The sequence below is a fragment of the Prinia subflava genome, chromosome 3 (assembly GCF_021018805.1).
Source record: "Prinia subflava isolate CZ2003 ecotype Zambia chromosome 3, Cam_Psub_1.2, whole genome shotgun sequence".
Lineage (NCBI taxonomy): Eukaryota > Metazoa > Chordata > Aves > Passeriformes > Cisticolidae > Prinia > Prinia subflava.
Window position 1 is genome coordinate 68,326,777 of NC_086249.1, and position 24,602 is coordinate 68,351,378.

General features: G+C 41.3%; 1 protein-coding gene across 10 annotated transcripts in view; it reads left to right on the plus strand.

The window, feature by feature from the left end:
* Positions 1 to 24,602, plus strand: part of CLYBL (citramalyl-CoA lyase) — a 190,095-nt gene that overhangs the window by 86,284 nt on the left and 79,209 nt on the right. For all 10 annotated transcript variants that reach the window (XR_010079688.1, XR_010079689.1, XM_063392357.1 and 7 more), the window contains one exon: positions 1,757 to 1,946. Coding sequence is in view for 8 of the 10 variants with exons in the window: in XM_063392357.1 (XP_063248427.1) it covers positions 1,757 to 1,946 (190 nt within the window). In the remaining 2 variants the exon portion in view is untranslated. The remainder of the gene's footprint in view (positions 1 to 1,756; positions 1,947 to 24,602) is intronic.

Below are 24,602 nucleotides of genomic sequence, written 5' to 3' on the forward strand. Positions count from 1 at the left end.
AAGGTAACACAGGCACTTTTAATAAAATAATTTCTATTTAACTGCCAAGGTGTCCCATTTCTTAAACTGAATTAAGCGTTACCAGAAGAGCCTGGCAGTGGTTTTCATAGGCTCCTAATGTGTATCCACACAGGATAGGCAGAGATGCAGCAGATGAGATGATGGAATAGTTTTCCTTTTCGATTTAGTTTACTCAGGTAAAATGTGATAAAAGCTTTCTTCATATTTTTAACCCAACTTTTATATTCAACTTTTGGGGTGCACACTCTAGGGAAAGAGAGGGTTCTTCAACAGATTCAGTTTAGAAAGGCGAGTATTACAGCAGCCTGTCAGTGACATACCACATTGGCCCTGATTTAGATTGACTGAACCAGTTTCCAAGCATTTGAGAGTGTTAGTCGTTTCGCTTTGATGAAAGCCCACATGTATGTGTAGCTGTGTGTTGTCCAAGTCTAGCAGCTTGGAGCATTATTGAGAGGGGCATAGGAAAATGCGTGGGTCCCTGATGTGATGCAATAATGACATGTTCAGCATGGTGCTAGGAAAGCTTTGCATTATTCAAAGTGCTGAATAATATACATGATAATGCATAGTGGTGTTATACGGTAGGACTGTTTTGTGGTGTAAGAGCCTTGTGCTTAGTATGAAGGTAAATTGTCTTATTTTGTCCTCATCTCTGATGTAGCAGAATAGGTCTGGGAGGTACAGCATGCAGTGGGGAGGAATAGGAGCAGGCAAGAGGTTTTTTTTTTTGGAAGGCCAAAAAATACAGTGGCACCCTCTATAATTTATTTCCCTGTGCTTGTAATTATGGAGCAAAGCAAGCTCCCCACAGCACTCAAGAGCAGCCTCCTCTGGCAGTCCCACAGCCTCCAAGTGCACCAACCCAGCTCCTGCATGGAGCACGTTAGCTGGGCCTCACCAGGAATGACTGTGCGTGGTGGAGACCACCCAGACCTCACACCTACAGGCCACAGGGATGTTATCCTCTCAAGCCACGTGACACCAAAGGCTCACACCTGCACTGAAGTGTGGTGCACAAAGCATTTACAAGTTTTAAAAGACACCACTGCCAAAAACCTGCTGCTGATGCTGGTGGGTTTATGAACTCTGTCAATGGAAGTCTGTGCTGTGGATCTGAAGGTCTGAAGAGAGTAGCAAGGTTCCACACTACATGGGGGTTTTGTTCTGTTTTCTTCATTTCCCCCCCGTCCATCTTGCTTATTTAAAATTTCCATGCAATTACATTTGTTGATATAATGCTAAGGTTGCAAAATGAACTTCACAAACCTGTGCTTGTTTTAACCAGGACCCCTGCTTCATTCACAGCATGGCATCCAGCTCCTGGAGGAAATGTGGCAGATAGCAGCCTCCTCCCCAAGGCAGTCCTGATCCATTCCCAGCACAGTCTGCTGTGAGGAGTCCTATGACAGGGACACCATCTTTCTGTATTTCATACTTGCCATAGCACCCAGAACAGGCAGTGTAATTAAGGCTGCATGGATAAACCTCAGCCCTGCAGGTCTTCAATTATGTTTGCAACTTCTATTGAACATAGTGGGTTTGGAGTTTTATATTGTAATTAACTGAAATACTGATATCTCCCTAACTTGGAGATCTTCCAAAGGGGAAAAAAATACATAAATAGCCCAAACCCAGCCACTATCTAGGTAGGAATGTTTTGCATTTAAAATATAGTCAAGTATTATTTACAGCATTGCTGCCAGTAGTCTAATTTCAGCAATATTCTTTACAGGGTGGATTCTCCCCTGCCAGCTGGTGTTCCTAAGCTTAGTTATCGCTTTACATCATCACACAAGTATGTTCCCAGACGGGCTGTGCTGTATGTACCTGCGGATGATGAAAAGAAGATAAGAAAAATCCCATCACTAAACGTAGATTGTGCAGTGTTGGACTGTGAAGATGGTGTTGCTCTGAACAGAAAGGTAATTAAAAATCATCTGTGTGATATAATCAGCACTAAAGACAACTTGTGGAAAAACATTGCTTTTGCCTTGGGGAAGTGACAACCAGAAAGACAAAGATAACTCTTAAGATATACAAAGTAATGTCACAGTGATAGGCTTTGTGAAGGCGTTGGGAAAATCTGGTTACCCAGAACTCAAAGAGATCCCGTGTGAGTAAGTGGGGAAGGAGTTTTGCAGGAATACAGAACTGGGCATAAGCTGTCATCACCGAAGAGTGGGAGATCCTGTTATTGCAACACATTTCTTAGGGAAGAGGAAGAAACAGTCTGTAAGAAGAGAAGTGGGAAAGGAAGCGTTAGTTCAGAATCACCAGGTGGGCGATTTGTTATTGAAATAAAAGCATCTTTAGATTGTGAGCAGAACAACATGTCTGGTTTGAGCCTCAGGGTGTTTCGAAAGATATACTTTCCAAAAAATTAAATTTTGAGGGGAAATGTGTTAGGGATGTTTCTCAAGGAAGGAGAAGTTAGATCCTGAGCATACCAGTGTTTGGAACGGGGATGGAGAGCAGAGTGGGAGATAGATGTAGATGTATCAAGTACCTGTGCCAAGTTTTGTTAACATTAAACTGTGAAAAAAGAGAGAATGAATCTAACATGCATTCAGTTTTGCTTGCAAACAATTTTTTTTAAATATATGGAAGTAACCATTTTAGTATGTTCCACGTCCTAGAATCATAGAATCATTTAGGTTGGAAAAGACCTTTAAGATCACTGAGTCCAACCTTACACATAACTGCCAAGTCAGCCACCTTAACCAATGTATACAAGCAATTGTTGCAAATGTTTCCTAGTGAAAGCTGTTTCTCAACAGGAATGTAAGTTTGCTGTCACATTATTTTCATATTTGTTGGTTTTCCTAACTGTGTGTCCATGCTTGAGACTACAGCAAGAAGTGTTTATGGTTTGAGTATAAATGTCTGTCCAGAAAGTTAGGAAAACAGGCTTGAAAATTTTCCCATATCCTTTCAAAAATGTGGATGAAATTTTATTCGTTTCTTTTTCTTGTGAGTTAATACTTTCCAGGAGGACTCTCTTGGATAGTGCTCTCTTTAACCTTCAGCTCTTTACAGGTATGTTGGAAAGGAAAAGTTTTACTGAGTTTGCATGTAGCTATTTTAATTCTGAAAAGTGAAAGTAGCACTGCTGGATGTTCCTGTATGCTGCTAAAGATGATTGGAAAGCATTTTTCAGTTGTTAATATTCTGTGTTGAAATACTAAGATTATATTTCCTGTCACAGTGAATCAGTATTGTTTCATCACATTTCAGAGGCTGCTGCTGTAAGATGCTACAAGATGTAGTTGTGTATCAAAGTGAAGTATTTTTAGGTGCACTTTAATAATATCAAATAATTTATAGCATAAGCATTTATTTGTAATAAAAAAACCAGAAAACAAACATTTTATTATCAAGGTGACAAAGTTGACAGTAGTAATTTCTCAAGGATGGTAAAATTCTGGCTCTGCTGAAGTGAGGTTGTGCCACTGGATATAAGATTTCAAAGAAATTAGGGGGAAAATTGGTAATGGAAACTTGAGATGACAGATGAGCCCCTGCCTGAGCTTAAATGCAAAAAGAAAGCAGACAGGAGGTAGAAGTGGGGACAAGCTACCAAGAAGCCACAGAAGTCCAGGCTCATAGGAGCAGAATTAAGAACTTCATAGTTTGTCTGGAATCAAAACTGGTGCAGGATGAGCAGCACAGCAAAAATGGCTACTACAAGTGTATCAGCAGTAAAAATAAGAAGGAAAACTAGTCAAATGGATGCACTGCTCCATGAAACTGCAGGCTTTACTGTCAGAGTCTGCCCAGTCTCAGGCCTAGAAGCAAAACTCTGGGGAGGGAGGGAGCAGCCACAGTAGGGGAGGATGAAGTTAGGGTTTAAATATTTAAATAAGCTAGTCTATGGAACCATACAGGGCACTCTGGAGGCCTCTGAGGGAGCTGTCGTGTGTCATCATGAAGCTGCTGTCTGTCATCACTGAAAGGTCAAGGCTGGAGGATGTTCCTGAAGCCTCCAAAGAGAGAAAGCACCTCTGCCCAGAAGGCCCTGGGTGCTGTTGTACAAGAAGCTGCACAGGGCGTGTGGTGTGTCCTTGCAGCAAAGGTGGCCAAGCACCGCCAGGGCTGTGCTGGCACAGCTGCAATCTGCAGGTCCAGCAAAGGGGTCCTTCCCCTCCACTTTTGACAGTCTCTCTGTGGAGTCCCTGTGCCAGTCTGTGGATCCCTGGACAAGAGAGAGGCTGACCAAGGCGAAGGAGCCCATGAAGGGCCATCAGGCTGACCATGGCACTGGAGGAGAGACTGAGGGGCTGAGTTTCTTCATACTGGAGATGAGATGGCTGAGTTGGGTCTTGATGGACACTTTGCCTCCTGAGGGGAGCTGAATGGGTGCAGAGCCAGACTCTTCTCAGAAGAGCTCAGAGAAATTGTGCAAGGAAAAAAAATGGGCACAGGTTGCATCAGGGGAGATGCTGACTGGAGACAAGGGAAGAATATCTTTCCCATGCAGGTAGTGAGAGACTGGAAGAGATTGTCCATCAGTGGTGTATCCTCCCTCCCTAAGGGTATTCAAGCCTTGGCTGGATAAAGTTGTGATCAGCCTGGTGTAGAACAGTAGTTAATACTGCTTTGAGGTGGTTTCCTGAGATCTCTTCCAACCTGAATTAGACTATGTGATTGCATGATTTAGTAGAGAAGCCTAATTCAAAGTGATTGGAAGTTTGAATTTCAATTTTAGATGTGCCACAGATACTCAGGAAGCGTTTGAGACTTAGGTTCTATGAATGTGAAGCTGAAATTATTATTGCTCTTGCAGCTTAATTTATTAATGTTTATGAGGTGTTTGGAGACTTTATGTGAAAGATATGTCAAGAACATGCATTGAAGTACAATGCTCAGTGGCCCCTTGCAAATGGGTCATTTCAAACTGAGGGGGAAGAAAACCACTAGGAAACACAGCAATGCTGAGCCTGTCCTTTATTCATTATTCTTAAATTGTACTGATGCATTTGACTATTTATTGCTGTGTCTTATATTACTTAAAATGCTACTTTTGAACTTCCTTCAAACTGCTGCAGAAATGTTGAATTTGGGGTAAACCAAGACCTGACTGAAGGTTCACAGTGCCTTGGGTCAAACTTTCCTGTCTACAGACCTTCATTTGCATGAAGTCCAAACTGCAAGTTTGAACCACATCTAATGGGTCTATTTTAACAAGATGCTGTGTATCAGAATTAAGTTAAAAACTGACAAATTTATAATCTGGCATATCAGCAACTCTATTTGCTTGCTCATTCAGGAGGAAACAAGGAAGATAAGCTTCCTATTACTGAAACTGATAACATTTGCAAAACTGCATTTGGTTGCAGTAGCAGCTTTTGAAACTGCAGCCATAAAATAAAAATATTTAACTATTTTCTATGCAATATTTTCTTTCATTGAAGTTTTGAAATATTTCCTTCCTTGTGCCTTACCCTCACAATTATATTTTCTAATGGCTGACTGAGAGCACCAGAAGAGGGGAACCCTAACCCATACCCTAATCTCCTTACCATTTTGGTGCCTGCATTTCTTACCTTCAAGAGCTACAGCACTGAGCCCAATTTCAGGTGTAGTCTCTTTCTCCTATTCAATCTTATTTTCTAGCTGATATTTTTACTAAATCAGAAAACCAGAAACAACCTCACAGTATTCACGAGGAATTTTTTCAGTGAATTTTCTGAGGAGAATCAGTGGGAAGAAATAGCTAAAAAGCAAAGTGGTTAGAGTATGCTGAGTACTAAGCCTAAAAGTAGGGTTAGGCCTGATCCTGGTGTGAGTAGCACAGGGGCTTTTGCAACACCTTTGGCACCAGGCAGAGCAGTAGGAGGTCTTCAAAAATTCAGAATAGGAAAGGTGATAGGAAGATATGCTGGTGTAGCTGAAAATTCCTTTTACAAAGGTAGCTTTAGTCTTGCTAAGCATACCCCACAAGTCATGCTGTTCTCAAATCCTGGGGATCATCCACATGCTGGATGAGGTTCAGATGCATAATGTCACATGATGTTGACTGTCAGTTGCCTCTCAAGTTTTCTGACTAAGACATTGGGTATTTCTGCAACAGAAATTTAAGTTTTGATTGTGGGAACAATTGAATATTAGTAAAGGAAGTTACCTTCCCTGAGGTACTATTCACAGACAAAGATAGGATTTCTTCGCTACTGATGTACATGTGAAGTTTCTCAAGTGCTGTTATACATTTTAAAGAAACTACTCAGAGTTATGAGCTTGGTGATATTTTAAAGTGAACAGTTCAAATAAAAAAAATCTAAAACTATAAAATTAGAAATAATACAGATTGCAGTGTTGATAGGTCACAAATGCATCATGCTCTTAGAGACAAAAATAGCCTGTATCTATTTCAGCTCTTCACAGGAAAAGGTCTGAATATGCCTTCATTTTGATTGTAAAAAATAAAAAGATTTTAAAAATGGCTGCACTGACATGCTTGTATGATTCATATAAGCCAGCAAGCTGAATTGCATCTTATGAAATTGAAAGATCTCTGTGTAGGAGCTGAGCTATCTCAAGGGCTCTCAGCCAAGCCGCAGACCCTGCTATAACTTTCCTCTGTAGAGCTGCATTACTCACTGTGCTTGTAGGTCAGGTGGATCTATTATCAGGTGGAAAAGTTTTCTCTTCCTGGTGGAGTAAGGAAGATTTCCATGTCAGTGCGTTCATTTTCCAAGGACATAGTGAGCTGAGATTTTGAAGTTAGTTCCCACGGGTTATGTAAAGTTACCACCCTTACAAGAGAGTTTTCTAGAACTGCATTTTTTCCAGCAGGATCCTGTCTTGGTGGTGCTGTTCTTCAGAGCATCCAGGAGGTGTTAGCTGCCAGGTCAGCCTAGCAAGAGAACAGTTGGGGTTGCTACTGTAGTCTTTATGTATCTGAGTCCTTGGCAAGAATTTTGGAGAATTTTGATGTCTCCAAACAAATGCTATTTGTGGCATCATCTGATTTGTGGTCTGCAGGGCGGTATTGAAAAACTGGGATAGTACAGTGCACTCTGCAGCTCCCTTTAGCGTGCCATCAGGCCAGGCAGGGCACAGTCCCTCCTGCCAAAGACGGCCTTTGAAATTCCCTGAGGCAAATTTTGAAAGTGCTAGGATTTGGCCTTTTCTTTCCATGGGGAATGCTGGTGTTATAATTAAGAATCAAAACAAAGCCCCATGTTCCCTCTGCTCATGTTTTTTTTGTATCAGAGGTGTAAAAGCAATCCCTTGGAGTGTACATATGGCTGAGAAACGTCTGTGCACTCCTTCAGCATAAAACACTTGAAAATACGGAATTTTATTGTTGATCCTCGGGAAGTATACAGACCTCATTCATCCAATAAAAAATTATTGATATTCAGGACTGCGCTGTAAAATTATGTCAGACTGATTAGGGTTTAAGCTCCTAAGATTTATTTATTGTGAATTGTCATTATGCCACTTTGTCTCTTTTAGAAAAAAGTTGCTCTCTCATCCAGCACTTAAGCAAGAGAAGCTGGGGAAGAGGAAGCCTCAGCTCTGTCCTTGGCCCATGTCCTTTCCTTGAGAGGGGCATTGGTGGCTCCTGAGCCTCTCCTGTTCTCCCCAGTTTCCTCAGCAGTGAAGGAAGTTTGGCTGTGTTATAGGGAAGGACCTATTTGACTAATCTGAAGCAGGTCCTCTTAGAATCATAGCATAAATTTGTTCCTACCTAATATCATGGAGCCACTTAAAAACTCGTGCTGTGTCACAGAAGAAGGAAAAATCAGTTAATTCTTTTGAATTGTCTGTTCTAAAAAATAGGATTAAAGCCTGGCCACCTTTCAAAGTGTTCCATTATGAATAACACATATGTAAGAGATGACTCTTAGTTCATTACATTTGAGAGCAGATCATCCACAAACATGCTGATTTTATGGAGATTTCTCCCTGTGAGAATGCCTCCTCCATCTCTCGAGTGATCTGATCCTGGGGTCAGAACAAACAGCATACCAGAGAGAGGGCATCCTTGCTTACCATTTTCCCCTTAGTCTGAGACTTTCTGACCTTTTTATTCCTTATCATTGATGACAAGAGTCTCTTGCATATAAAACAACACTTCAACTAAATTCGGGGGTGGAGATAAATACATAAAATGTGTCAGCGTAGTATATAAAAAAAAATTTGAGGCTTTCTTTGTTGAGATGCCTTTCCTAATTGATGTTACTGAAGGATTTTATAGTATTAGTGGAAGAAAGCTCCAGTTGGTTTCCATAAATCTCTAGTTGCTTCAATTAAAACCAACAGTTTTCCTGTATTATACGATGATAATATCTTTTTTTTTTCCTTTTTTTCCCCTTTGTTTTAATAAAGCCATGTTGGTTAGGATTTATCAATGCTGCAGTTATTTCTCTAGGCTCATAGTGAGACTGTTAGCTAGTACTTCATAGGCACAGTTGCATGAAACATTGATAACTAGGTTATTTTACCAGGTCTTTGCTTTATTTATAATAAATTAGTACTGTACCTAATTGTATTCCTCCTACAGGGAGAAGGCTTGCTGATAAAGTGTGTAGAGAATGATTAAATGTACACAGGCGCATAGTAGGGTGACTTCTCTTCAAAAGATGCACAAAATTAAAATGGGAATGCTGCTTTCCCCAGTGGCTTGCCATTATTAAAAGTCTGAGTAGCATGGGAAATTTCTTCTGTAGGAATTGGGGAGTCCAAAAGCCTCTCTGGTTTATTGTAGGGAAGCTGAACTGTATGGTGAAACTCTGCAAGGCCTTTTTGATCCTTGAAGAGTTCTGATGAATATACATTTTTATGGAAGTTGTAAAGTGTTTTCATTTCCTCATTAATCCCACCATGGTCCTGGAAGAACTGCCACTCCTGAGTACTGACTGTGACAATAAAAGTTTTTGTTCCTATTGTTTTACTCTACAAGCCAATCATCTTCCTTACATAAAGATTTGAGGATTCATAAGGAGATCGCAATATTCAGCAATTTTCTTCTTAATGAGCTCAGTAATGCCTGTTTCTCTTCGAGCAGAACCTTTGAATTGCCAGTTATTTCTTTTCCACTGATTCAGATGTATCCAATTAAGTGTGACTTGGACATGTACTGATCCAACTATTACTGCTGACAGAATGGTGTCTAGAAACTTAGGGAAAATATCTTGGCTCAGTATTAACAGGGATTTCAGACAGGAACACATTAATAGACCTGGGAAAATATTTTAAAACATACAATTAATATTTGTATAGACTTGTAAGTCACCATCCTTCAGCTTTTGTGTGTAGTCGACTGTCTGCAGGCACATCAGCACACCTGGGTGCTGAAGGCTAACTGCAGGACTAGAATGTGCTGCTAAACATTTCTGGACCAAGTTTCAGTATTTCATCTGTTCTTGTAGCAGGAAGGACCTGGCTACTCAGCCACTGAGCACCTATCAACTTAGTTTGAAGGAAACTGTTGAGTTTCAATTGTGCTACAGAAAACCAAGCTAATACAAAAAAGTTCAGTTTACATAGGCAGCTGAAAAACAATCTGTGGGATCAAATTTATCTGTGGGACCAAATTTGGGCACTTTTGTTTGTATGCAAAGCCATGTGCTATGTTGTGGTGTGGTGTTGTGGTGTGGTGTAGTGTTGTGATGTTGTGCTGTATGTTGTGCTGTGTGGGCTGCAATGGCAGCAGGGGTGAGGAAACTGTAAAGGTACTGCCCCTGTCTCAGTCACAGGGGTACTCAGCACTTAACACTGTTTGCTCCAGATCTCCTTTTTGTTGTTGTTGTTGTTGTTGGCAATGAGTAGGCACTGAAAAGTGTTTGTTTATCCAAGTTTCTATTGTAAATAATCTTGAAACCTAGTCTTGAACTTGAGATTTCATTGTGCTCATAGCCAGTAGTCCACCCTGCTTATTCTTCCTTAATGCAAGGCCCACACTTTGAAAACAGAGTGGCAGGTGAAGAGTGAGGAAACCCACAGACTCCCGTTAGTAGGGACATGGACCAGAAGGTGGTAGGACACACAGAGAATACAGCCCTTGCCCTCTTTAGTAAACTTGTCTACAAGGTATCTCTGTGGTCACAGGCAGAGGTACAGTGGTCCTGTGGTCTGATTTGGGCAAGATAGGTAGGGAAGGAAAGGTGGAAATGCATGGTACTTTTCCAAATGCATTGGTGCCATCAAAGCTGGATCTATCCCACTGAAGAGTGGGAAGAACCTCGGAGATACTCAGAAGATTATAGGGAAATCTGTGGTTTATTTTACCAAAGTGTTTAAACAATACCTGTTCACCTAGAGTTCAGTAGTGTTATTAGGTAGCAAAACAAGGAAATGTGGTGAGATGCTGGGTAAGAGAAACGAATTTTTGATGTCAGGTGGAGAAACAGCATAACCATATATGTGGAAGTTGCGCATGAAGGTGAGGGGTTGTGCGTTGTCATACTAGGTTTGGGAATCTTGGTAGGTGTCAGCTGCCAAGATTCCCCAAAAAATAGGATGTTTAACATCTGTATCTCTGGGTTCATCTACTATTCTTCTGGAGACCAGATAAAAGATTCTAGCACTCAGTGGTGGTACGTATGCAAAAGCCTCATTTCCTTCCACTGTATGAGCAGGAGTCCACAATACTGAGGGTGCTATGGATTCTTCTGTCCTTATTCAGATATCATTTCACAATGAATTAAGGACATTTGTGTCTAAATTAGTAACTCAGAATTAAGCCCTGAGGGAGTTTGAGTTTATTCCTCCTATACACCAGCATATATTGATTTGAAGGTATGTGAACTGTGCTAGTTGCAAAATAAGCATAGAACCATCTAAAGCCAGCCTTGTATTTCCACCATGAATCAAACCCATGCCATTACATCCCTTTAACTTGGAGTGGAGCAATTTATCTCTGTTCAACAGAAGACAAAACACATGGATTACAATTTCCTAAACCCCTGGTTTTTACATGTTCTGTGAATTACTTTCCTCTCCAAATTGTGACAGACTCTAAAGCTGTGCTTTACACACCAAAAGAATACCCTTTCATGGAACAAGCTGATACCCAAAATCTCTGGTTTACTGATAGGGGAGGGCATCCAGAGCCACAAATCTAATGTGCACTCACATACAGAATAGAACACAATATGCAAGTCTTGTGACTTTTCTAGTCCCTGTCGTAAAAGTTGTAACAAATGGGGATGGAGCATTAGGAACTACATGCATTTTTTTTATTCCCATCTAAACCTCCACAGCTCTGCTGGCTTCTCAGTATGCAGTAGGCTCCAGGGGCTTGAAAGCTCTTAATGCATCCCTAGGTTACACATTGCCATGCCCAGAGTTTAGGCTTCCAAGCAAGAAATTATTTTACAAAAAAGTGAAAAACTTGCCAGGTTTTTTCTTCATTATAGGTAAGTCAGAACATCCAGCTGTTTTGAAAAGTTGCTGTTTTGACAGTGGTTTTTGTAACTGTATGGAGCATGTGCAGTTGTTAGCATATCTAAATGTAGTGTCCAAAGTATATTGCATAACTCTCCAAAAACAACTGCACATGTCTGCAAAGCCAGCCTACAGATTTGGATGTTAATGTCAGCTGCTTTGCCAAGGTTGCTCATCTTTCTTTTCGGCTATCATATCACAGAATGAACTGCCTTTTTGTCTATCAATAAGGAAAGTGATAACCCGACTGTGGAGTCTGATCAGCACTTTACACCTTTTGAAAGCATAAACGAAATTCTAGTGTTTTCTGAGTTTGACTAACAATTTCTGTCTTTAAGGCAGCTTGGTTGCTCTGAGATTGCTGGTTTAACTCCTGCATAGCATAGTGCTGCCTACGGTGGATCACTGTAATGGCTCTTTTGCGATCCTTCTTTCACTGCAGTGCAGTAGGGCTACCCTCTCCAGAACAATGTACTTACCAGTTATTTCAAGATTGGGAGAAAATAATTATAAATACTTTTCTTTATTTTGATCACTGAGCTGTGGAAGACCATAAATTCTTGTGTTGTTTCTCATTTGGGAGCAAGTGGTTATAAAGATCCTGGCTGTTCATTTCAGGATGATTATAAACCATGGCTTGCTCATTTTTTCCTCCTTACTGGTTACAGCCTCTTGCAACATTGCCTCAAAATAGCTGCTTCTATGCCACCTTAAGATAACTTTATCTTCTAAGGTTTCACAATACAATTGTGCATTAAAAGGGGATATGTGGAACAAATTGGTATTTTCTTCCAGCTTAGTCAGGTTATTGGTTACATTTTAAGCTTTGATTCCACATAGACCAGATCTTCCACTCATTAACCAATTATTTTTAAATAGAATATTTATAGACCATAATTTAGTATGCATTTTCTTGAGAAAAAGGGCAAATTAATACATGTAAACATGAATGAATCTATTTAAATACGCTGTCCACAAAATCCTTACAATATGTAAACAACATTTGTTATGCCTTGGAGATAACATATGATTGGACTCACGAGACCCTGTTTATCCTACCAAACAGTTTCTTTTATAACTTCAAAGGGAATTTTATATATTTATGGCAATAGCAGGGTGTTAAGTGCAGCTAGACAGAAATTATACCTCAGCTATTTAGTTAATGCCAATAGGGATTAAATTAGATTTTATAGCTGTTAGTAGAAGTCTGTTTTGTAGCTAACAAGTGGGATTTTTAAATCCTGGAAAGCATAATCCTATTATAAAACTGGCAGCTGAATTAACATTATCTAGGAAGCAAGTCTTCACGGATTAACATTTTTTGACATTAACAAAGAAAAACTAATGCTACAGGGATATTAGATCCTTTTCCCAAAAGTAGGGGGAAAAAAAGAAAGTGAATATAGGACAAGATAAATGGCACAAATAGTACAGGAAGGAAAAATGGAGTGAAATATGCATGAGGTGAAATCTGGGAGTGGTCATGTTCTGCCTCAAATACAAAGGAAATAGACTGACTAGGAAGAGATCCCACAATTGATAATTCACATATAACTCACACATTGATTTATACGTGCCTTGTGGCTAATTCTCAGTTATCCAAATGAGCGTGGGATAGCCACCAAGGCCTTCTTCTGTCCTGGGAGGCTGTCTGCATTCCAGCTCTAGGAACACTGTCAGCAGTGCAGAAGGTACACTCATCCCTTTACTGAAAGGTCCATCAAGCTGTTCCACAGAGACCCTGATGAAGTCCTCCTTACACACTTTGAAGAACAGTTCTGGGGAAGTTGCAGTAGGCATTGGTACAGGGCCTGAGTGGGACAATGAACTTGCTTGTCCTGCAATACACAGACTGAATAGCTATAAGGGTATGTACCATGTCATATTTAAATCAAAAAATCTTTGTCCACATCACAGTTGCAGAATAAAACTTTTATTACTTAAAATTGTGAATTATGCATCTCCTGTAAATTAATTCAAAGGTTCTGTGGTTAGAATCTGAAACTTTACTTAATGACAGTTGCAGCGTTGAAATAATGAAACTAGAAATCTTCTGTGTGAAGGGCTAAGAAGAATCCATTTAGTAAACTTATCAGTCACAAAAACATGACAAACATTTTCTTCTAGATTTTGCAACATCATATTCAGTGTTGTTGACGCAGTACAGATTTTATGGCAACTTCTTTTGGCTTCCATCTTGTCTCGTAAATTTCTTCTTTCTTATCAAAGAGAGAATCGCAATATTTACAAATGAGAGTGTGAAATATCTAAGTTGCCAAACTATCTATCCTCCTCCAAAGGCAGTGCCATGAGGAAGAACCTTGGAACCATTATTTTAGTGGGAAAACTCACATCATTTGGCATCAACAGGACCAAGATTTATACCCTGTTGTGTTCATTTTACACCAATGATAATGAACCCTAATAGGAACAGGAAATAGTTGTTCACCCTCTGTTGTGGCTCTTTTTCAAAAATCTGTCATCCAGATGTGGTTTTTTATTCCATATGCAACAGACCGTAAGCCTGGTGCTTTAAAGCACACAAGGATCTTTTAGCCGTTGCCACAGCCCTCTGAGATACTGAGAATATTCAGAGAAATGGGAGTACAATGTGCCTGTGATTTCTCACATCAGGAAGGACATGAACTTGATGTCTCCCAGAAGCACACGATCCTTGATAAGGGATCTATCTTTCCTTCCCACTTAAGAAATGAGCAATGCTATGGTATTTTGTTTCTAGGTTTGCTGTCAGAGTTGGAAGGTATACAGACTTGGCCCCTAAGACAGGTTGCTTTTAAAATGTTCCTCTATCCCCTCAGCTTGTGTCAATAGGCTTAGCTCTTCATTTTTCATATGGAAGCAGCTGTCAAATGAGAAATAAAGAAAGATTATGTGAAATGAGACTGTTATATGATCAGGGAGTTGCAGCCACATCACGTAACTGGATACTCATCATCTGCCTTCAGTCTCTGGAATTGAGAGATAGAGATGCAAGGAGGCAATAGGCTTACTGAGCAGAAGGCCCTTCCTCCAGATGATTCTTTGTCTGCTGTGACTGGCTGCTTGCCTGACTGTTAAAGGTGTCATTGAATAGGGAGGGAGGGATGAAGAATGCTTGACTCTGCCACCCAGCATTCTGAGTATGTATTTTTCTGGAGCAGACACTTAGTAGAAGCTCGTTCAGGGCCAACATGTGGAAAACAACAGCATCATTGCGTGAGCATTGTCAGCCAGTGCACCTGACCTCCGAATCTGGCTTCATGTTGTCAAATTTGCTTATCATCCATGAGGTACAGTGAAGTGTTGAGGAGAAAAAGAAATGCCCAGAAATGTGAAGGTGAGTTGTGGTTTTCAGTGCCTGAGGCTGTTACAAGCAGGCCTGCACACATATGCTTTATTTTGTAGCTAGAGGTGATTCATGCACCGAACAACCTCTGAGTAGTGCTTGATGTGAATTGACAGAAACCAGCAGAAAGAGCAACTGGCTTCTAGCCTCTGACAGCAATTCCCATTCCTGGTCAGCAGACGTTACCTTTTCCTACATCCACCTCTTCATTGAGGTGCTATATAGCAAAACACTGCATGGCTCATGCCTTCATGGGGGTGATGTTTCCTGCAGGAAGAGCAGCAGCTCTTTGCCATAAGCAAGAGCTCTCAGAGACCTTCCCGCCCCCCCCCCCCCCCCCTTATTTTTTTTGCCATGGTATCTCTGGGATTTAATTGTGCTGCTAGTGGTGAACAGAGCCCCAAGTCTGATCTTCAAAGACATATAGTCTTGGAAAGCAGACTAAGGTAAAAAAAAATTATAATAATAACGTATGTTGTGCATATTTAATGGATAGTGGCAGGAAGTCCAGATAATGGCAAAGGTGACATCTATGAGCTGGTTGTGTCCCCTGTAGCTGGAGGTAAGGAGGCTCTTTTCCTTACCTGTGTGGTCCAAGAGTTGGTAAGTGGAAGACATGGTGTGAGGAAATGCTAAAGAAGCAAATTCGGTGCTGCTAAGGAGCGGTGGAACAAAGCAGCAGCCTCTCAGCTCAATGAAGTCTTGCCTGGAGTTTCACAGTTTCACTGCCTATAGGCCCTTTTTTTTACTCTCACTCTTCAAGAAAAGAGAACTTGGCTACGTTTTAAATGGGCAAGTTACACACAGGAAGTTCCCACCTTGTCAGCCAGAAAAGTGGCTTTCTTACACCCTGAACTTCATAAGTGCTTAGTAAACTTAATATGTGTAGTAAATTTGCTATGGCTATCAAACCCAATTCCTTGAGTAAAGCAGAGCATTTATAGAATTGTGTCCTTTTTTTTTTGTTTTACCAATGAATGTATCTGGCAGGGGAAACTAGAACTTCCATTTGGGATCGTTTGTCACATTAACACATTTCCTTTGAAGTTGCTTTATGCAGCAGTGTCAAAAGCTTTCTCACATCTTGACTGCCCTCCACAGTCTCTCAACACCTCTCTCAAAGTAAGTGGCCAAGGCTGGAGATTGTATTTCAGAAGCAGCTTCACCAGTGCTGAGTAATTATCATGAAATCATGAGGCAGCTTGTTCTGTCCTATCTTCTTCTTTACCCAGCTAGAATCAACATAGATATTCATATCATTGATATGAGCAATAGACTTTGTTCTTACGTCATCATGCAGCTTCACAATTTCAGGTATTTTGAAGCATCCTTAGCACTGGAACATGTTATAGTTGCCTTGAGTTAATTTAGGCAGCTGCATTCAAGAGTGCTGTTCCCAGCCACACTGGTAATCCCTGAATGTGCTCTTAAGTGCTTGAAAGTCTGCTTTTGTGCCTACTCAGCAATGTTTCTGTATTCTTCTGGTAGGTTGTAGTCTCTTTCATGCCAAGGTTATCAGACATATAACTTCTGTCTGAGGCCCTTGAGCAATCAAAATTTGCCTAGCAGACTCTGACAAGAGACACATGCAAAGCACATAAGCCATGGCATTTTTATTTTAAAATGCCTAGGATAGGAAAGAGGAAATAATGGTCAAATAATGGTCATGGGCAAAAGGCTTACTGAAAGCTGATGGATCAGGGTCAGAAGGGAAGCCAGAATATGGGAATGTCTTGATGGTGACTGATCAAGGAGAGACTGTAGACAAATATTTCTTTAAATAACTGAAGGAAGTATCTCAAATTCTTTCTGTCTCTCATGGAGAACTTTAACCATGCTAGAATCTACTGACAGGAGCTCGTGATGGGTCACAAGAAACGCAGACTTCTGGAATGCAAGAAAGACAAATTTTTGATGCAAGTGCTGAGCAACTAACTAGGGGAGAGGCTTTGCTGGAATCCTGAATGAAAATGAACTGTCAGTCAATAGCAGTTTTGACTGCAGGAGCTGTCAGATGCTGGAGTTTATGATCCTGAAGGCAGCGAGGGAGGCAAGGACACAAGACTTCAGCTGGTAGATAGAACCACATTAAGCTTCCCCTGAAGGCAAGGGAGCTCATAAGGGCTAGTCAGACTTCAGTGACAATCTGCACAAAATGCAAAAAATATCATCTGAAGGGTGGAAGAACAGGCAGGCATGGCAGACAGCCAGCTTGCTGAACAGGGAACTCTTGATTTAACTCAAACACAAAAAGGAAGCATACAGGAAATGGACGCAGGAATGGGCTGCCAAGGAGGAATAGAGAAATATTACCTGGGTATGTAAGCACAGAATGAGGAAGGCCAAAGACTGGCTGGAATCAACAGCCACAGCCTGCCTGAAGGAAGATGCTGACTGGAGAAAAGGGAATAAAGTCTTCCCATGCAGGTGGTCTGATATTGGAAGAGGTGATTCAGAACACGGGTCTATCCTTGTTCTGCAGAGATATCCAAGCCCTGGCAGGGTGAGGCCCTTATCAGCCTGGTGTAGAGTGGTAGTTAACCCTGCTTTGAGGAGGCAGGTGGATGAGGTGGTCTCCTGAGGTCCCTTTCCTTTCTGAAAGAGACATGTGATTGCAAGATTTTTTTAGTGGTTAGAAAACTTGTCCCACAAGCCAGGAGCACAGGCCTTTTTGTCCTTATCTGGAGTGATGACAGCAGCACCCTGCTTGCTAAATAAAACTCTGGTGCTCCATCTGTGGTAGAGACATCCTCCACCTTGCTTTAAATAAGTAGATATTAACTACTAGTAGATATTGGGCCACCAACCAAATCTAGGCCTGAAGCTGACTTTCTAGCTTAGTGGTCAGGACATGAACCTAAGGGAAGAGAGACCTGGATTTCTATCTGTGCTCCACGATTTACATCTGTGCTTGTATATTTTGGTCCATGGCTTATTTTTTCAAGTATCATCGTGCATGTGTCCCTGTGGAGTTCTATTCCCAGTTTGGTAACCAAGAAATCAGATCCTCAACACACATGAAACTGGTACCATCACAATACTATGAGGAAAATTTTCATTTCTATGTTTTTCTAATAGCCTGCCAGCTCCATCAGCAGCTTGTCCTGTTTAAAGACCTTGAAACAATTTGTGCAGTTTTTAATTTTCTAATGCTTTTCTAATTGTAACTGGAAAATTATATATTTTACTTATAACTGCCAAGAGCTCTTTTTTTCCCTCCCTCTGTACTCTTTCCTCCCCTGTTGCAGTTCAATAAACAATTCAAGCCAGTTCCTCCTTTTGTTGGAAGTGCCTGGATAGACACTGCAAGGATCAGAAGAATTAAAAAACAATGTGCTGGAAGCTGCTGAATCCACCATCAGTGAGACTGAGCAAGTGTTCCCCAGAGCCCATTAACAAGTCAACTTACCTTACCATTAGCCTGAGAATTGCCACCTCTTACTATCCATAGCCATATATATTGTTAGCAAATTAAAGGCAAGATTTCTCAAAGTCAGAGATTAAAGGCAAGAGGCTTGCTGGCACCTTTTTTCTCAACAGAAGTCAGGTGTTACACTTTTATTCCAAATTCTGTTCATCTACAGATGTAGCGATGAAATGAACAGATGCAAGTGTGGCATACTTGAACATCTTGTAGAATTAAGACAGAGACTTTACTACATGTTTTATTTGCAAGTAAAAATTCAAAGCACTGTATCACTAAGCTGGGCTGACCCACATGTGAGGGTCTGTATGTGCAGCATGTTTTTCTGATCTTTTTGTAGAAGGTGATGGAGGAGGAGGAGGAGCAGCTCAACTGGGTTAAGCGTAGTAGATGTTTTAGATAGGAGCTTCTGGCTACCCTGCTGCTCTTGCAGTTGATTAGCTGTTTTCAGTAATTATGCATTTCCATCAGGGGTGCAATGGTTATCACCTCTGGTAATGAGATTACTCCCATTTCATACAAGTGTAATGTTCTGCCGGTTCCCTTTTGGCACTTTACATGTTTCCGTGACTCGCTTTCAACACTTGCCGAGGTTGCACACTATCTTCTCTCCTATGGACCCATTGAACCATGCAAATGGGTTCCCCAGCATTTGTCAGTCTTGTGGAAGCAACATACAGACCTGCCAAGGTAGCCTCACAGCACGTTCAGTAAAGATCTTGCTTTGCAGAAACCAGAGTGAACTAGTTCCAGGTTTGGGGTTTTTTGTTGTTGTGGCTTTTTCCCAAGTGGCTGCACCAGGCTATCACAGAGTGGGAATTAGATGTTTTTCACTTATGTGAAAGCATCTCTGTAAGCCATGACATAGCATTCCAAAGCATGGCTTTGCACCACATTCACCACAGTAGGAAACGCACCATCCTTTCCTCACAATATTGAAAAACTTGCAGACTTTGCTTGGATTTCCTAAATACAGAGTACTCATTCCCCAAAGCACTGTTAAAAATCATTATTGTCCATTATAGGACAAGCCAGATAGGTGGATGCTGATGTTACATCTGACTTAGACAAATGATTCGCCCATTCTTCTGGTGGAAATTTTCCTGGAAATTTTTGAAATGGGAAGAAAGAGAGATACCCTACAAAAGGAGAAGTAAGTCATTGAAGAAGGTGCAAAATCGTAATGCACGCTTCTGGAGCATAAAAAAGAGGAAAGAGTATGCAGTGAAACATTATACTGCACAGAGCTGCAGATTCCAGGCATTCCTTTTGATGGATCCTCTGAAGGAAGTATAGAGGCTGTGTATCCCTTTTGAGGCAGCTTTACAGGTCAGAGATCTGGCCTAAACAAAAGTATTTTTTTCTAAACTACTCCTTTCATTTTCCTCCTCCTCATGTCAGGACTCCAGCAGAGTTTTGTAAGGAGTCCAAGGGCCATCCTGGCAGCATCTACCTCCCTGCCTCTGGGGACTGATTCCAGGTCATAGATCAGAGGAAAGGTATACTTCACAGAGTGCCTTGGCGCAAGCACACCTCCTTTCATAGTTTTTTTTTTTTCCCTTCCAGAGTGTGGCATGAAAAGGGCAACACGGTAGGCTACCAATCAACCACCTCCTTAAAATAAACCCCATCATCACAGTATCTTTCATGTAGACATCCCAGGGAGTAAGCTGCATGGTGCAAAGAAGGGCATCTGGTTTTCACCCTGTTCTGGAAATTGAGTGAGTACATAAATGCAGGTTTTGCCAAGAAATATAAATGCAAGTGCTTGAGCAGCAGCCTTGAAGTGTGGAGATATCCTTGACTCTCCGTGTTGTTCCAGAAGCCATGTGACAAGTTCCTTTAATGCTTTTTGCTATTAAAATCGATCCAAAATCCCAAAAGATAAGCTATGAAATTCCCCTTCTGTGTGAAGCTGCCAGATTTCCAAAAAGAAAAAATCCTGTCAGGAGAACAGAAAACAATGCTACCTCTGCAGAAGACCTCTCCCTATGACTTACAAAAAAGGTCTTCATCCTGGAGGAGCTGCTAAAACCAAGTGCTTCCAAGCAATGGCATTTAGGAGAAAAGACATTGAAGATGCCTTCTTTAAGAATGGGAAGACCTGAGACTCCCACACCAAGAAGCTGCCAGAGGAAGCCTGCCACTCAAGAAAACAGTCTCCTCCCTTCCTGCTTTTCCATGTATCGTTTCTTGCCTGGGGCCCCTGTTTGCAACACGCTAAAATGAAACAGGGTGGTGCAGTTGCTTTCTTTGGGCTTTAGAGAGTCAGGCTTTTGGAGGCCAGGCACTAGCTGTGATGTTAAATTGATAAGATCTACATTTCAACAGAATAAGTCATGTAATTCAACCTTGAAAAGTCAGAAGGTGCATTTCTAAAGACCTCCTATTTAAGAGAAGATTTAGCTATGCTCTTTAAGTCATTATAATCTACTCAGTCTAATTATATGCTCATTCCTTCTCTAGCTGAGCATAACGGTAATATAAAAAAAACATATAAAATTTGAGATTTTTTTTCAGCATTGCATGAGGTCACTAAACCAGGGTCATGTAACTGCTGTGAAGACAAAACCAGATTCTCATTGAAAGGGTTTGAGAAGGGCCTTGTATTGTTGCAGAGGGAAACGCACTTGGAAAATCTCACTACTGAACTTGTTACTTCATGTAAAGCAGTAGCTGCTATAATAAGAAAAAAATCACATCTAATTTCCTGAAAAGGTGGGAAGTGGAGAGAATATATTTTAATAGCAGCTGTGTATTATTAACTCTTTGAGATTCCAGTGTATTTCAGTGATCTCTAAACACAGCTGTACAGTAAAAGTGCCAGTGCTGGCACAAGCAGCATCTGAGAAAGTTCCCCGTTGTGCCAAGACTGTGACATTGCGTTCTGCTGGAGATCTCTTTGGCTTCGTTTCATGCATACCTAGCAGATTTCGCAGATTGTGAAAATGAATGTTTTCCATTCTCATGGCTGATTTTTGCATGCATCTGTTCACTCATCTAAACCTTAGTTACACGCTGCTATGAGAATGAAAGGGTATAATTTTTTCCTTGGAAATTGGGATTGTTTCATGCACCACAATTTCTGCTTAAGGATCCTGCACAGCAATTGTGAAACACTTGCCTCACTAATGTCTTAGAAAAAATTATAGCTACAGGGATGCATTTCCCTCTCCTTCTGCATGCATATCTGGGTTTCATGTAGTAGGAATTATGTGCATAAATCAAGAGAAAAGTACTCCCCCTAGAATGGAAAATACCTGTTGGCAGGTACCAAAAGATAAATATTTAAACATGGCATTTGCATATAACATTAATAAACCCACACTGATTATGCCTCAAATTCTGTATTGTAGTTCACGGTGCTTACTTCATATACCAGGCTGCAAGTTACTGTGAGTGCAGAGAGTTTGCCAAATTGTTTGAATATTGTAGCTGTGCTATATTACAGGGCTTACACAGGCATTTATGTGCTGAATGCTCCTCGTTTCATTTTTTTTTTGAAAAAACATAGCCTGGCAATTAGGTCGATACAATGAGCTTGAATAGGGTTATGAAAGAAAATGAATGTATGTGACACTCCAGAATTAACAATGTTTGCACTCTCGCTTCTTCAAAGCTACCTTTCTGGCATGTAATATTTTTATGCTGTAATTTCTCTGTGTTAACATTCTAAATAACCTTTAATATTTTTTTTTCCATAAAGGAGGAATTAAAATGGCTTAACCACATTCTCATAGGAGATCTAGGCAAAGACAAAGGCTGAGATTCAGATAGCTCTCAGCCCACCCAGCCCTTGTGGCATTGCTAGTAAACAGTACAAGTCTGGAGTTTTTCTTCAAAATTATTTGTGTTCTGCAGATTTGTACTGCCTTTATTGCAGAGACGTACTTCTCTGAGCCTTGTCCCCATGCCACCAAAATTAACATGCACCATCTAAAAGGTAAAGACAAGGATACAAAGGCAAAAAGCCATCAGTAGGAGCATTGTGCCCCACAGCACTCTTAGCACACTTGCTTCTAGTGCATCCAAAGCACCCATTAAACCTTTATATCACTCTTCAGAGACTGTAATTTCTTTTTCCATAGCATAAAGTTTACTGGTTCTTCTCTTTTCTGAGGCACTCTCTTTGCTGAGTAGTCACACAAAAGGAACAGAGCTAAAAAGTGAGTCACATTAGTCATGCTGCGTAAGGTCCAGTGAAGTGGTTTTCCAATTATTGCTAATTTATTCAAGGGTAAATTGTTGCACTGCGAGGGGGCGAGCAGTAGGGGTGGGTGCAGAGCCCAGCGGGTGCCTGGCAGGGCACGTCGTGCTCAGGCTCTCATGGTTGCTGCATCTCCCAGGGCCTGGCTTCAAGCTGCAAGCACACGCATGCAGAGACCCCTCTGCCATCTCACAGAAGGGTGAAAGAAAGATTGGGTCTTGTTGTCCACTTGCTCCTCTGTGCTCGCTCTGGGGACCCAGACTGCACGTGGGAGCTGAGCTAGACCTGGTCACGGGAACATCGGGTCTGCCCTCGTAGCTGGGTGCTACCAGAGGCTGCTGTGAGGATGGGATGCTTCCCCCTCATCTGTGTCACCTCAGCTGCATGTCCCCTCCAGTCTGGGAGTATTTCATGGAGGAGGAGAGTACCATGACCCAAGGCTATCTCGTAGCAGTGCTGCAGGCAACATCCAGGGCCTCAAGAGATCTCAGGGCGAGCCTCCACTGTCACACTTGGCTGTGCACAGCCACAGAGACAAATGAGAAAGTGCGGCCATCAGCAGCTGTGTGCTTTACCTGGCATGCTGTAGTCCAGAGAGCTCCTTGTAGAACACATCTCTCCCACCTTGTGTGACACAGTGTTGCTCCTTTAGCTCTGTCATCAGCATGGGTTCCAAACCATTGCACACCAGGCACTGCTCAACTCTCCATTGTCTTCTCTCCAACATCCATGGCTCCAGTAAGGACATGTAGGAGAATTTGTATTTAATTTTCAAGACCCTGTCTTCTGCAAACTAGTACATATGCTGTTCATGTTCTGGCAATGCAGGGTACAAAATGGCCCCACTAACCTCATGGAGCAGCTAGTCAATGCTTTTGTATGCAACTGGAAAGCTCACGTGTGTGGCACCTCAGCTAGTATGATCAGAGCACTGGATAAAGACACCTTTGCAATTATTAGCTACACAGCCTTGTGGCTGAGAGCAGTTGGTTTGGTTTTAGTGGTAAGCTGTGTGGTTTTGGCTGGGTGAAGTAGCTGCCCATGGGAACCAAGTCTATCTGAGGCCTTCCCCAAGAGCCACTCTGCTCTGGCTAAAGGATACTTCCCAGTTGAGCTTGTCAGCTTTTCTCTGCAAAGGAGGTAGCTACTAATTTTCACAAGCTGTGTCTTAGTGAACTTTTGAGGACCTTCTAAAAAGCTGAGGACCTTTTCAATGAAGTTTAGACATGCTACTTTAAAAGTCTCATTTAGCCCATCCAAACCTCTAAGTCAAAGTATTGTTGCATAGCAATTTTCTCTGCTCAGGGATCACGGTGGTACTTACAGAGCTAGAAAGGCTGTATTTTCCTTCTTAGACTAGGAAGAAATACAGTGAAACAGGTGGGGTTGAAGATTTACAGGTTGGAATTAATCCTGCTGTCTCTTGCATTAATTTAAAATTTCCTTCTGTTAAACTGAAGGGAAAATCACGTTTCTTCAAGGAAACAAAATGCCCTTAGACCCTGCATGCTAGGAGGTAGCCACAGTAAGAGTAACCAATATTATTTTACCAATTCCTATATCGTCTGTGATGCTTTGCAAAACTTTCCTGCGCATTTTTAATATGTGTGCTAATTTGTCATGGAATTACAGGTTTGGGCAAAAGGTTGAAAAGTGTTTAGATTTGTGAAGATTTTGTTAAACTGGAATGCTGCTGTATTCTCCACTGGTCTGATATTTTACATAATGGAGATGTAAGTTTTCTTGCCTTCCCCTTTTTTCTTTTTCCATTATAAAATGTAAGAGCTGAGAAGCAATTAGAAATGGTGTTTTTCTTTTGGCAACTAAAAACTGTTAATAGTCGGAAAGTTATGTTTGCAGCATAGATTGCTAATAAAATTCGCCTCTTCCTGCCAAAATCAGAGAGTCCAATTTTCAACATCTCCCCGGTCTCTGTCTCTGCACGAGCCATTCACACCGAACTCTCTGCACTTCTGGCTGTTTTGCTCGTGCACTCTGTCAAAAAATATTTTCTGCATCTCTAATTTCATCAAGATATGCTTGACTGCGAGTGTCAGCATCACCGAGCAGTAGTGTTTAATTCAAAACTCCCTGCGTCCATGGCTGCGGCAGCTGAACAACTGAAATATCAGTGAGGAACCAGACCACCGAGGTGCCGCGGTTTGTTGGCGTGTTTGTGCAATTAGGTGGGAAACGTCACTCTTGTG